General features: G+C 45.9%; 1 protein-coding gene across 3 annotated transcripts in view; it reads left to right on the top strand.

Annotated features, from left to right (window-relative positions):
* LOC138582588 (proton-coupled amino acid transporter 1-like) overlaps positions 1 to 15,406 on the top strand; it is a 626,077-nt gene that overhangs the window by 360,933 nt on the left and 249,738 nt on the right. For all 3 annotated transcript variants that reach the window (XM_069654001.1, XM_069654002.1, XM_069654003.1), the window contains one exon: positions 3,775 to 3,859. In XM_069654001.1, the coding sequence (XP_069510102.1) occupies positions 3,775 to 3,859 (85 nt within the window). The remainder of the gene's footprint in view (positions 1 to 3,774; positions 3,860 to 15,406) is intronic.

The raw sequence follows: 15,406 nt of genomic DNA, 5'->3' as shown, positions 1-15,406 counted from the left end.
CCAAGCCTTGACTACGATATATGGGGAAACCGTCGACACACATGCCTCCCTGCATTGTGCGATGGGGTTTAAGAGTGCAGGATTTTAAATTTGTCATGGTGCACAAGCCCGGGAAGGATGCAAATCCAGCGATTACCTATCAAAGCACCTGTTGCCCTCACACAGCATAAGGGTATCCGTGGCAGATACATATGTCAATGTTGTCACACACCACGTGCGCCCAGCGAGAATATTGCTCGAAGAACTGCACCAACACACTGCGGATGACCTGACATTAAACATCATTGTCACGTGTATCAAGTTAGGAAAATGGAGACATGCACGATGACTAGCAGAGGGAAATGCCTCTGTGGACTTGCATACTATACTGACACTACTGTTGGTGAAGGATGGCCTGTTCACATCGAACTCAAAACTATTTCTCAAAGGAAACAAGATAATAATTTCCCCCACATTACAGCGGAATGTCATTGACGTAGCTCATGAAGGTCATAGGGGCATTGTTTCAACAAAGACTACAGAGATAAAAGGTACGGTTCCCTAGAATGGACCTTCTACTGGAGTCAACCTTGAAAGGATTAACCATCTGTCAAAGCTTACATCAGCAGACATAACCAGAACGACTAATCAGGACACAACTACCGGAGAATGTATGGGAAGAGATAGCAATTGACTTTTTTGGACCACTACACTGTGGCAGTTATATACTAGTAGCAATGGATGACCACTCCCGGTATCCGGAAACACAAATCCTCCATTCCACAGCTGTGTTTGTGGTAATACCCGCACTTGTCTGAATATTTTCACCATAAGGAATACCGAAAATAGTTAAATGAGACCACTGGCTTCAAGGTGTTTGCTAACTGCATGGGGTTCCACCGCAGGAGGGTAACACCTCTATGGCCCTAAGCCAACGGGACAGCAGAACGCTTCATGGCAAATCTCAAGTGGGTGGTGCAAATATCCAGCATCACACAGAAGCCATTGGAACAGGCCATACATCAGCTATTGCGAGACTACTTCAACACGCCTCATAGTAGCACCAAAAAAATGCCCAGCGGAACTAAATGTTTGTGAGACAAGTGCGCACTAGGATGTCCCAAAAAGAGAAACCAGGACAAGTGTCGCAGTACAAAAGGCAACTACACAGGCACGACACAAAGGCAAAGGAGAATTTGAAGGCATATGACAACCATAGGAGGAAAGCACACACCTCTGATCTCCAAGTAGGTGGCATAGCAGTAGTGCACAAAGCAACGCAGCAGACCTGTGACGGTGACAGAAACCAGAGGGACAAGGATAACAGTGGAAAGAAGGGACACGAGCATCACACACAATGCATAGTTCTTCAGGAAGATGCCAGGTCCAAGTCCAGAAGAAGAGGAAGTCCGACATGAAGGGACTTCTGAAGAATCGGGATGCACAGGGGATGAAGAATGGTCAAATCATGAAGATACAGCTGAGGAGGAAGGTGGAGTTCAGGGACAGGAGAACAGTTGGCCTTGCAGATTAGTGAAGAGGCGATGGGGTAACTATACGGATTTGTTTAATCAAGGGGAGAAAGTAATGTTCCAACATGCAGTGCCTTCACGTCCTTATGTAAGGAGTTTGGGTCCCATTCAAAACAGACCTGACAAGGTTAGGGTGGGAGGCCGGACAGAAAGAGGAGCTTCAGTATGACTATCACCAAGAGTGTGTGCACCTTCATTGGAGCTGCTCCCTGCTACTCACAGGGATTTAACTAAAAACATGTTGTCTTTCAGGTGCAATCACTTGGCGGTGCTTTAATTTCCTCTTCATATTTGTTGTTAATTTCTGTGCCATCTTCCTGTTTTTCTTCGAGCAGTGTCCTAAGCTCCCTTTGCTTCTCGAGGCCCAGTGCATTGATCAGAATACCGTCCGTACTAGGATGTGTTTTCTGTGGGTGCCTGTGGTGCACGCTCGCTTCAGAATTTCTCTCCTCGGTTTACATTTCGAGCTCATCTGCGCGTTGCTGTTGTGGAAATGCTGAATTGTTAGTTCTCTTTATTTCCCAAGTGCAATTGCAAGCAGACACGCTGCACTGCTCATGGTGCGGAGTCCTCACTTGCCTTGCTCTCTGCACCTGCGCTCTGGGCCCTTCTCCCAATTCAGCCCCTTCAACTATAAAGGGAGGGACTGAGTGTAGGGTTGGCATTCCTACTTGTCTCTTCTGTGCCATCTTTCTGTTCTTGCTATTTCATTATCCCACCCTTGAGAGATCCCATGAAGTTCGATCATGCTCCCTACTTCTGGGTATGTTTCAGTGATGCTTGGCAGAACTGCTTTCCCACTAAAGATATCCAACGTTCAAATGTTTTAATCAGCAAGTGGCATTCGCATCCGTTCTATGCCGTTGGCCCTTTTCTCTGAAATGCGACTACTTTTTTTATAGAAAGATTCAACTGTGAAACATGTACGAGCCTAGAGGCATAGCGTAGACCTCGCCATGTTCTTTAGCCCCAGTGCTGGTCACGCAGCTTCCTTTGAGAGTAAGCGGATCCTAACAGGGCACTTCTGCCTCTCAGGGGCAGGGTGGTGATATCTGCCACTAATTGTCTGGTTCAGGTGTTCTCGGTACCTGCTCTATAGCTGCCCGGACCTATTTCAGGAGATCTCTTTGAGTATAGACCCTCAGCTGTGGGGCAGATGTGAATGAAAAGCACAGACAAAGTATTATGTACCTTTTTCTAAGACCGCCCCGTTCTGCAGTGAATTCCCAATACAGTGCTGGAACCCTGTGCAGAAACCCGAACCAGTGTTTCTGCTCTGGGTTCTTCATTAGTGCCAGGAATTCTGAAGGGAGTGCGTGGGTCTGAGTGTTCTTCTTTCCGCAGAGCAGCTTGATTTCTGTATATATACCGTGCCTTCTTTCCCTTCACCTGCGCATTCCACAGGAATCAATGACACAAAGAGAGCAGCCCTGTTTGCCAAAGTGGAGATCACTCCAGATTCATTGCACTCTATAATAAGACATGTGGGCAGAGGATCAGTCTGGTCTCCCACGCCTTTCACCACAGGGGGCTGTCTGTCTACAAAATATGGATTAATTGGACCTACCACCCAGATGTTGAAGTGCTGTTTCACCCTCATTCTGCAGGGGCGTCAGAATGAGACCACCACTGTCTATCTCATATCACAGAACAGTCTAATAACTTTTTTTCTGCTATGTTAGGCCTTCAGTAGCTGCAGTTATCCTCTCACAAAATCATCAAAACATATAGCATCCCATGTCTGCTCCTTTTAGCTGTCTCGTTTAGAGACGCCGAAGATTCTGTGAGGATGCAACCTGTACCCCTTCACATTCTCCCGAGCAAGTACTATGTCCACTGGTTGAGCTGTGTGAGGAGCGGGAATTGAGAAGGGAAGTGAGGAAGCACCAATCTGGTGCTATCAGCATTAGAATACTCAGTGAATGTAAATTGCGGGTGTCCAGTTAAAGGGTCGAATGCAAAATGGTCGAGTGCATTCGACCGAAAACCAAAGGATTGAATATTTTTTTTAAATATATATATTTTTTTGTTGCTCCAAAAACAGGGGTTTGGTGGGTGCCCCCCCTAAAAAAAAAAATCGATCCTTTTTTCCGGTCGAATTGCCTCGACCCTTTTGTCATTCGACCCTTTTTTCCGATCCTTTGACCTATAACCTAAAATGCGTCATGTGCAGCATGAGCCACTTTCTTTTCTGTCTCCCTGACTCTCCTTCTTTATTCTTTCAAGAAAGAAACTCACTAGCTCTCTCTCTGTTCTCCTCCAGGTACATAGTGTCCTTTTTCCTGATCGTCACCCAGCTGGGTTTCTGCTGTGTGTACTTTGTGTTCCTGGCTGACAACATAAAGCAGGTATGAGGGAGATGGGAACTGGAATTTTATGTTGCCCTGCTAAGGGGGTGGGGCAATGTTTTGGGAAATGTCATGTGGGGCAAAATAGACCTACATTTTGCTTCATTGGTCAATTGCCTAAAGCCTGTCTTACCGAATTACCACCTACAGGATGTATTGTGATGGCAGGTAGGAAAGGCGGTCCTTCCATGGCCAGCCGCCCCCTCCCTTTTTGGGGCGCACACATATGACAATAACTCTGTATGCACATAGAGATTTGGGTTAATTAAGACTGCAACCATACCTATTTGTAAAGAACACCAAAGGAGGTAGGTAAAAGTCCTTTGAATTGATCACCTCCTTGCCATTGCCATCAAGATGAGGTACTTGACCCCCAAAATGTCCTAAGCCTAATCAACTGAGGTAGAGGCAATTGACTGACACTCCACACAAACCTGTGGGAGTTTCCTGTGCCTTGGACATTTAGGCTTTTCCTTTGATTGCCAAATGCACAATAAGGATTGCTCAAGGAGCTGCTTCTCCTTTGTCTGTTTAAACTGCACAGTTATCTCATCTGCAGTCCAGCATGAAAGGCAAACTCCCATTGAGTGTCTTTCTCAAAATCAGTTTTCCATCCAATTTTAAATGTGCCATCCTCCCATTTGTGCAAGTTCCCACCGTTGGTGCATTGAGTTGGCCAGTGATCTTTCCAATTGTGGTTAGAGTCCTCGCCCGCTCCTTTGTTACTCGGCCTGCTCAATTCGACTTTTGTGTATTCGATCCAGCATCATTTGTTTAGTGGTGTAGTGAACAGTGTTGCTTCTAGCCCGTGGCGCATACAAGGTTGGTAAGGTATGGATGTTCGCATGCACACTAGTAGGGCACAGTAGGCGCCTGTGCAAGTCTATTCTCTTTTTTCCATGATTTTAGGCCTTGAGGCCATGACACACTGGAAGGAATCTGCTATAAGAAAAGGCCGTAACTCAACAAAAAGGGAGGGCAACGCAGAGCTGATTTGAGAGCATTCTTGGTCATTGCTGATGGGGCTCATAGAACCACCCCACACGGCGCAATCGCTCAGTAGCATTATTGAGTGGCCTGCATTGCTATCAAGGATTCCTTTCACAGTTCACTCTGCAGCAACATATAGAATTATACATGCCTAGCTAGTACAGAGATATAGTTCACAAAGGGCATCAGTGTGACATCTGATAGACCACGTGAGTGAAGCTCAAGTTTCCTATGATGCCATTTGGAGCTCCAAGAGGGCACACACCCATCTTTAGTTGTATGTTGCGTGAAATGGGAAGCTACCCATCTTAGTTTTATGTTGGGTTGGCCTGCTAGGTCCCTTTTCCGCCACATATGAACCAGCCGCGCCCGCAGTGTTGCGGGGAGGCACGAGGGAATTATATATATAAAACACACAGAAAATACCACGTTTCCACTGCTCTCACCCCACAGCCACACAAAAGAGAAAAATAAATCTTGGCCGAGAAAATGCTGTATCCCTGTCACAGCAGTTGATTATGAATTCCATGATCCCAACCATGACCTCAGACAAGGCAGGTTATTCAGAAAGGGAAAATGTTGCCTCATATGGCAGCTATGCAGAACAAATTCAACGCTATGTGTGCATCATTTGCAATTCAGTCCTATTACAGTGCAGTTCATTCATCCACAGGAATGGTTACAATATGCAAAATCAATGTTTCTGAGCATTGGCCTTCAGCCTGAAGAGAACAGGATTATAATTTATAGGACAGGCCACTGTAATTCTAATTGAGTTTGACATAATGAGAAAGGTTATACTGGCATGCAGATGTGCTAGTAGCATATTCACTCCTCATGAAAGACCTATAACAAATCAAGAAACCTTGTGTTTAATGGAATATAAACAAAGTGCCTGAAAGAAAAGACACCACCTGATGTTCTCCCTGTTGAATTCTCCAGATCCTTGTACTGGTAACATGTGATGCTTCACGACGTCTCTTCCCTTTTTACACAAACCAACATAAAAGTGAGACTACTTTATGCACGTACCTTTAGACATTTGCAAACCTGTTGGAGACATCCTTGGATTGTGTTCGGAAAGACTTTGCTCCCCTTATTTCCTCTCTCTTGGAGGGATCACTATCCACAATAGCTGTCTATGGAGCGATCAGCCCCATAATTGAAGTTCATAATCTGTCTCTGCACCTCACTGCATTTCAGGTGTTCACGTCATTCAGTGGCACACTTTTTCGAATGATCTTTTTAGGAATAGATTCGCCAGCACTGTCAAAGTACACAGAAACAGCTTGATCTTCAAAGCTTCTCCATATCTAAATGTGGGATGTCATACTTAATGTGTTGTCAAAATATATTTCATATTACTCCTATTACTCTGATATTTGTCTTCCAAAGAAGGCAATCTTATGAGCATATTGCTTCCTTTCAAAGTGTTGTGATAGGATCACAGCCTGAGTAAAACTGTATTCTCCCAAAAAAATGAAAAGCAAAACAACGAGGCTGAAAATAACGTGTTTTTAAAGTTACATTTTTGTGGGATTTGGTACCCTTTTTGAATAGATAAGGGGTGGGCTATGGGTATACATTAAAGTGGGGGAAGTGATGGGGGAGCCGCAGGGATCTTCCACCCATACCCCACAATAAAAAAAAGAAATTGTCTTTTTCCATGGGATTCTACTACAAAAAACGAGTTATTTTCAGCTGCGTTTTTTTGATTTCACCATTTTTACAGTAGAACCATTAAAACAAATGGGGAAAGCACGTTTGGTATTGTGAGGCAGGTGGGGACTGAGGCTGAACTGTTTTGTACTGTTCTGTTTTCAATTTAAACATTTTCTAACCATTACCCAAATCAGTGGCGGAACACAAAATGTGGGTCCCCCCCCCCCAACTCAGCAACAAATCACTGGTCACGCCACACTCTGGGCCGCCATAAATCATCACGCTTGTGCAATACCCACGAATGTGCCGCTGAAGCTATATGATGCACACTGCACTAGCAGAACAATATAAATATGTGTTTTAATGCACACACCCTCGCTCCAGCCTTGTCCGATTTCAGTAATCGCACTTTCACCACTGGCACGTTCCCCTCTCCCCTTAAGCACTCCCTTATGCATCCACTCCTCAAGAAGCTGTCTGCCGATCCTGCCTGCCTGGCAATCTTATCGCCCAATCTCCATCACCCCTTTCCTGGGCAAACTGTTGGAAAAGCTGTCCATCTCCCAGCTTACTCTCCACAGGGAATCTGTTGGTTGTGCTGCATGACCTTCAGGCTGGCTTCAGAGCTGTCAGAGTCACGGAAACTGCTCTCCTGAACACCTGTGAAGATCTGCTCTCTAACCTTGATTCCAGCATTCCTTCTGTCCTCATCCTCCTTGATCTTTCCTCTGCTTTCGACAAGGTCAACCACGCCATCCTGATCAATCTTGATCAATCGACTCCATGAGAACATGGGCATCACGGATCAGGCCCTTGCCCTTCTTCCTCTTGTACAGCCCCTCCCAGGTCCAACTTGGTCCCTTTCTCTCTGCTCCATCCTCTCACCCTGGTTTTTAAACCTCTACTTGGCCCTTTTGGCCCACCTGATCTCTACCTTTGCCTCTAACTTTGTGTTATGCAGATGACACTCTGCTTTCCTTCAGGCTCCCCTCAGACTCCTCTCCTCTCTCGCTCATTCCTGACTGTCTATCTGCGATTCAGGATTGGTGTGCCTCTAATGATGTCTGCCTTAATGTCAGTAAGATGCAGATCTTTCTCATATGGACTCCTGCCCCTGCTTTCCCTCTCTCACTCTGGCTGCCCGACTTGGGCCGTCTTCCTTCGACATTCTGTGAGGCAAACAACCTTGGTGTCATCTTTGACTCCACTCTCTCATTCTCTCCTCACATCTCTGACGTCGCCAGGAAGTCCCACTACTAGCTGCTCCTCCTCAAAGGTACTCTTCCCTTTCTCACTTTCCCCCAGAAGCTCACTGTCCCCAGAGCCTTGGTTCTCTCTAGGCTGTACTACTGCAACAGCCTCTTTCTCAATCTGACTTCCTCTACTCTCCACCCTCTGCAACTAATCCAGAACAGGTCTCAAGCCCAGGGAATCATATCTCTCCAACCCTGAAATCTCTCCAGTGGCTCCCAGTTGCTGCAAGGATCAAGTTCAAGACCCTTTGCATTGTCCACAACGCTTTCTGGGCCTGGGGCCCACACTACATCCAAAGCTCTCTTCCAAAATATCTTCCTTCTTAAGACATTTCCTCTGTTACCTACAACTCTCTAAGGGTTAAACACTTTTCCAGGCAGAGGGTGGGTGGTAGATCTCTCTCCCCTGCAGGCACCTCCCTCTGGAATAGCCTCCCTGCCCCTCTCAAACTTGAGCCGGACCACCTGAAGTTCCGGAAGCAGCTCAAACCTTTCCTCTTCTCTTCTGCTTTCTCTCTCTCCCTCCCCTGCTGGCCTACCTGACCTACCTGTCTGCTGTACCGACTGGTTGCTTGGCTTCTCTCAGAGTCTCACTGAGTCCAGACTCTTTCTTGACAGTCACCCTTGCACTGCCTCTGGGCCTACCACGAACTTAGGGACTGTAACTGTAACACTACAGTCCCTTGTTCTCCTTGCACTACCCAGAGCCGCGCTGCACTTACTCAGACTATTGCTGCCCTGTTTTTCCCTCTCCTCTCCCTTGCACTTCCCCCCTTGCTTTCCCCTTGCACTTCTCATTCTTGCACTTGCATGATCTGAATGACACAAGGCCTAGTAAGATTGTTTGTCTTGTCCTCCCTCTATTTTCCCACCCTTTTCTTGTTGCGCCTAGAAACACTTGTGTACAGGCGCGTTATAAATGACTTATATCATATCATTTGATCACAGATGCCCAGAAAAATATACAAAGCCGCAGTAAGAAGCGGCTAGACTGGCAGCACCCAAATGGCAGTCTAGCCAGGTAATTCACTTAGCTGGACTGCTTTATTAGAAATGCCCAGTTAAAAAAATGTCATACCAAACTGAGGAATGACTAGACTGGCTACACCGAAATGCCTCTCTAGCCACTAATACCACATATCATGCCTGATTAGCCTGGACATGGACAGACTGTATGATTTGTTGCACAAGCCTGCACCTCCCACACATCCCTTCTCCCTCCCAACCCTACCCCAACCTCTAAACCCAACCTCTGTGCCCAGAATTACCTCCACCTCCTTCTTCCTTGTCCCAGAGCTTAGGGATGAGGCTCTTTGCCTCATAGGTAAGTACTGGGATGAGGACAAATGGGACTAGGAGTAATGATAATTACAGGTAGTTAAGTCAGGCATTACCTCCATGTACCTCTACCTCATCCCAGTACTTGTGTATAAAGCACTCTGCCTCTTACACAAGTGCTGTCTCATACACACTGGGACGAGGAAGAATAGGGCTAGGAGTAATGAGTAATCAAGGCATTAAACGCAAGTATTGGTGCAACAACATTGAGTTGACTGGGATTCAGCACTCCCTCCCCCTTGCCCCTGAAATTTTGGGCTATGATGACTCAACCTGGTCGACCTTCACAGCAGTTGCCAGACAGAACAGGACACAGATCTTAAATGTCACCTGGGTTTTGCTGTTAACAAGAGCCCAGCAATTACTAACATAAAGCATTTCACTGTTAGCACCTGCATTCAAATGCCACATTTTTTAGGCAATTGAAATCGTGACGTGGGTTTAATACTTGCATGCCAGCGGAGTGATTGGAAGGGTAGGAAGGCAGCAGGAGACCGCTCATTCTCACAGGAGTCTATAAGTGGTTGCTTTAAAGGAGAGAGTTAACTGCTTGTAACATTGAAGCTGCACTAGAATAGTCTCATTAAAATGCGTAAAGAAATGAGATGCCCCAAACAAATTAGTTTGCCCCTCCCTCACCACCCATGAAGTTAGCGCCTCTCCCAACATTTGAAAGGTTAGCCCCCCGAAATGTAGATTTGTTGAGCCCCTGAACGCAAGCACACACACCATTCACCATATACACACACGCACACCCAGCAATCCATATATTTAAGTGTGCACCCTTTCACCATACAGGCACACACTACCAGGCACCCATCCATACATTTAAGTGTGCACCCTTTCACCGTATGCTCACACAGGCAGCCACCTATACATTTAAGTGTGCACCCTTTTACCATACAGACACACCCAGGCAGCCACCCGTACATTAAAGTGTGCACCATTTCACCATACACTCACACAGGCAGCCACCTATACATTTAATTGTGCAGCCTTTCAACACACACACACACACACACACACACACACACACACACACCACACACCACACACCACACACCACACACCACACACCACACACCACACACCACACACACACACACACACACACGTCATGGGGTTGAGGGGAGCCCTAATACTTCCCCAAAAATTGGGCCTCATTACAACTATGCCGGTCTGGAAACAACGGTGCCGGTAAGCTTACCGGCACCGTTGTTTCCGGACTGACATATTACAGCTCTGCGAGCGGTTGCTATCCCGCCCGGCAGGTTAGACCAGACCTGCCAGGCGGAACGACACCCACCCGCAAAGTTTTAATGGAAGCACCAGCACCATTATTAATGGTGCCGGTGCTTCTGTGGACCCCATTCCCATAGAGTCCAGTGGAAATGGGGACTTATCATTTGCCGGCGCCTGACTCCCCGGACTGACGGGCTTGTAATCTCCCTGTGTTCCCGGGAAGTCGGGCACCGGTAAATCATTACGGGTCCGGCGGCAACCTGCCGGTAGCACCGGCACAGTTACCGCCAAACCCGTAATGAGACCCATTGTTTCTTTTTGAAGTCACTCTGACTTCATAAAGAAATTATTTCCGTTAAGCACCGAACCATAACGGCAGTAATTTCTTTGGGAAGGCAGAGTGACTTCAAAAATAAACTATTTCTTTTTTAAGTCATAGGGCTCCCCCCCCCCCCCATGACATGGAGGCCTCCAGCCTACGGTCAGCCATGCCATGGGGAATGGGAGAGGCGGAGCCCTCAGACTTCAAAAAGAACATTTCTTTTTGTAGTCACTGCCTTCATAAAGAAATGATTTATGTTACAGAAATCATTTCTTTATGAATGCAGAGTAAATTGAAAAAGAAAAAAAAAATTGGGGAAAAAAAATATTTTTCTTTTTTTTTATCCAGGGAGCCCCCCCACACATCATGTGCAGGCGGGGCCCCCTGCACCGCGGTGGCTGTGGTGGCCCCTGTTACGCCAGTGACCCAAATGCTTTATTTTATAAATCTGATGGTCTTGTCTACATGTCCATTAAAATATTGATGAACTGCTGTCAATCTAATGTTTTATTCTTTGTTCTCTTTGAAAGTGAACCTATGTAGATTACATCCATTGCCCATTAGGATTTCCAAAAGTAGCCTGCGGTCCCCAGCAGATGGGCTGATCTTTAGAGCTTTATTTGCTAGAGGTTCACTGTGTACACTTGTTTTGTTGTTCAAGAGCTGTGCACCTTTGTCAAGATCTGGTCATCAATATTCCTACTGCACACATTTCATGGTTCAGTCCATACCGACAAGTTCCTGGTAGACAATCCTCATTAAGCAGCATTTAATGCCCCATACGCAGCACTCCACTGCCTCTCTATAATGCATCATCCTTGATAGTTAGATTGATGGTGAGTTTCTTTATTTCAGGAGACCAAATGGATGGTCGTGAGTCCTTGCTTTCAGATGCCATTAGCTATTTGTGTTTATTGTTTATGAGGGTGTTAAGTTAGACAGAAAAGAGGTACATAGGAAGCATTATAGGTATTGTAGTCAATCACTGGTTAGGGTGCCTGTACACAAGAACGAGGATGAGTGAGTCGGAGTGACTGGTCATGAGGTGGTTGGGTAGTGGGACATGAACAGGGAACAAAGACACTCTAACAGCATTTAATAACGTAACAGTAAGGTCTGGAGTTTCAACTGATGTTAATATTCATTTTGCAGCTAGAACATAGATGTGGTATCTAGGTGGGAGTGTAAGGCTGCAGTTAGTAGGGCGTAGTGGGAGGTCAGTTAGGTGGGGCTCCTTCACTGGCTGAAGTTTGAGCCTGTGTTTAGTATGTTCTAAAGATGGGCTGGCAGAAGAGCGAGGAGGCACAGTGAATGTGGGGGACTTGATAAATTGAAGAGGGAAACACATTTTACGGAACAAGAGGGAGAGTCCAGGGAGACGCAGTGCACAAGATTGGATTGAAGGGGTGGGCAGGACTGTGAAAAGCTTAGTAAATTAAGGGAAGGAATTTATAGAGCGAGCAAATTTACACCTATAACCAGCATGGTTATGGTTTGTGGAGTTGCAGAGGTTTGTGGTAGGTTGTAGATGGGAGTTTGTTGTGAAGTTAACACTTTGTTAAGGGGTAAGAAAGAGTAGAGGGAATACCAAGAGGTTGGCTCAAGCAATAGCCAAGTTTGCTGAGTACGTGAGTATAGAAGAACATGTTGGAGTGGTGAGTGAGATGGTAGCAGATTTATCTGATGTTCAGAAGGTTAACCCCTGCCGCAGTGGGAGTAGCCATAATGATCTGTTAGTCTCAGGCCTCTGTCAAAGAGGGCCCCAAGCTTGCAAGCCGTGGGTGAAGGAGTGAGCATGTCTGGAGAAAAGCAGATAGGAGATGGCATTGATTTTAGTTTTGGAGGAGTTAAGAATGAGTCGGCGTGTTACCATCCATTGCAGATGGCTGTCTGACAGCTGGTACTGCATTTAGAGATGTTAGGGATACACGGGGGTGGGGGGGTAAAGTAGAAGATGCCTGAGTGTCATCAGCAAGTAGGTGGGAGTGTAAGGCAAAGGATGAGATGAGTTTTCCTATGGCGGTGGTGCAATCTTGTGAAAGTGGTGTGGTGTGAGAGGAAAGGTTATAGTTGTAAGAGATGGCAAAGGAGCGGTTACAGAAATACGAGGCCGCCTAATGGAGTAAGGTGTCCATGAAACCGAGGACGGAAATGGTTTGAATGAGGGAGGGCAAGTTGGTTCACCATGTCGAACTCTGCAGATATATCTGACATTTTGATATGTGGATGGGTGCAGTTTCGGTGCACTCTACTCCAGAGCCCAGATTGTAAGGGATCTTTAAAGTGAGTGTTCCTTGAGGTAGCAGATAATGCCATTGAAAACAATTCATAGGCGGCTTTTTGAGTCGTGGTGCAGAAGAAAGACTGGTCTATGGAAGAGAGAATTGTTAAGGTCACCAATGGGTTTCTTAATTATGGCTAGCTTATAGCAGGCAAGGAAATTCCATGTGTCAAGAGAAATGTTGAATTGGGACAAGAGGTTGCTCTTTAATTGTTTGTACTGCAAAGAAGTCAGCATGAGCACATGATGGGTTAGCTGAGCGGTGGAGTGGTAGGAGTTTGATGGGGAAGGTGGGAAAAAAGTGATCAAGTGATGAGGGCGTGGGGTGATGGGAGGTGGAAAGATGGAAGGAGGGAGAGTTTAGAGGGTGGACAATATGTCACATGTCTTATTGATTTTGTTGGTGAGGTAGAGCACAAAGTCGTCATTTAAGAGAAGCGGACGGGCAGCATTTTGTTTGGTGGGAAACACAGCTAGGAGGGTCATGGAATGTCTGTGAGGGTGAAAGTGGAGGGATGATATAAGGTGAGTGTAGTAAGATACTTTGGAGGAGTCGAGAGCAGTACTGAGAGCAAAGAGAGTCTTTGTAGGCACTGAGAATAGTAGGAGAGTGATCTTTACGCCAGAGATGTAGGTGGAGGAGCATGAGTTTCTTGAATAGGTGACTCGTTGCAGTGATCCATGGTTCGAGGGCGGGTGTGCGAGGGGATGAAGCTACGAGCAGGATATTCACGTTCAAAATAGGTGGCAAGTGCATTGTTGAAGTCATTGAAGGCTATTTTATTGGAATGGACAAGTGGAGGAGAGCGGGTTAGCAAGAAGGGCTTGATTTGGTCTAGGCATGGTGCCATAGAGTCAGGGTTGAACTTCCTCTTGGTGATAGGAGAAGGCATTAGAGGGCGAACAGAGATGTTGAAGTGCATGGGATAATGGTCTGAGGGAGACAGGTCAATAATAAGGGCAAAATAATGAAGGGTAGGGGATAGAAAGAGGACGTCTAGGTAGTTCCCACGGTGTATAGTCATTTTTTCGAATGCAAAAATCATTTTTTCGGAAAAAAAAAATGTCGAAAAAAAATGGAATTTTTTTGTAATACGTTTTTTATTCGAAATGGGGGGGTTCCCCCAGGCCCCCTTTTTAAATTTCTTTTTTTGTTTTACCCATTTTTTTTTTACTTTGGACCCCAAAATAAATATATAATTTAAAAAAACGGAATTCGACTTTTTTTTTTTCGACATTATTTTTTCGAAAAAATTGTCATTCGACATTTTTTTTCTCGCAAAAAATGACTGCCCACCAGTTCCCACAGGTGTGCATGAGTTGGAGATTTATGTAGGCTAACCAGAGAATGGTCATTGAGGGTCAAATTCAAATTTAAAGTTGTTAAGTCTTGGAGATGGTGCGGAGGTTGAGGTCACACATTATGAATAAGTGGACCTCCACTGGGAATGACTTGAGTAGTAGGTCAAGGTCATTTAAATGAAGTTTGAAGGTGCCAAGTGGCCGATAGATGTGGGGAGCAATGAGTTGGGACGAGATATGTTCTAAAGAGGAATAAGTAAAATTTGTGGGTTGAAGAGGGCTCATGGTGTGTTCTTACTGATAATTATGCCATCACCACTGGCTTTTCCGGAGAGTCTAGGGGAGTAGGAGAAGGTGGCAACGTCAATATGCATTGCGGAAAGAGTTGCAGTGTCCTCGGGGGAGATCCAAGTTTCAGTGAGCGCCATTATAGAGCGGTTGGGGTGAGCTGGTCAAGGTGGTTGGTGATGAAGTAAGTTTTGTTGCATGATTGATTGGGTATTTCAGAGTCCCAGGGTGAGTTCTGTAGGTGGGCATATGAGATGAATGGGTGGGGGGAGGAGCAGTAGAGGGAGGCCGGCAAGAGTTGATGAGGTTGGAGAGAGTGATCATGAGAGAAAGTGCCGTTTCATGTAATGGGAAGATGGAGGTTGTATGGGAAAGGTGGAAGGTGATGGTCTGGGGAGGGACAGTGTATGGGGATGGATGGGAGGCCATGCTACAGAGGGAGAGTGAGAAATGAAGGAGAAACACTAGTCTAGGTAGGAGCATGATGATGTGGGGGTTGATACGGTGCAAGTGCTGGGTGCTGCAGGATGGGTAAGCACCTGGGGTAAAGTTGGTCTAAGCTCCCTGTCATTTGGCCGGTAGTGACCAAAAACATGGCACAGATGGGCTGATGGCAATTATGACACAATGCAGGTTACTGATAGGCTGGTAAGATTACAGTTTTTTAGCTTTATAGTGCACATCCTCGGGTAAGCCTTAGGTTTGTTTCGTAATGCACAGAACAAGTGTCGTTTAGCAATGCCAGGACAGATGTAGGATAAGTCGAAGGAAGCGAACATAGACAGGGGAACAGAAAGTTGTATGTGTGTAGCTGAGGGCCTTTGTGTTTGTAGATCTGATATAGGAGTGAACATGTATAACTAGGATGT

Source organism: Ambystoma mexicanum, chromosome 3q, assembly GCF_040938575.1.
Source record: "Ambystoma mexicanum isolate Mex_15411 chromosome 3q, UKY_AmexF1_1, whole genome shotgun sequence".
NCBI lineage: Eukaryota > Metazoa > Chordata > Amphibia > Caudata > Ambystomatidae > Ambystoma > Ambystoma mexicanum.
This window is presented reverse-complemented; position numbering and strand designations above follow the sequence as displayed.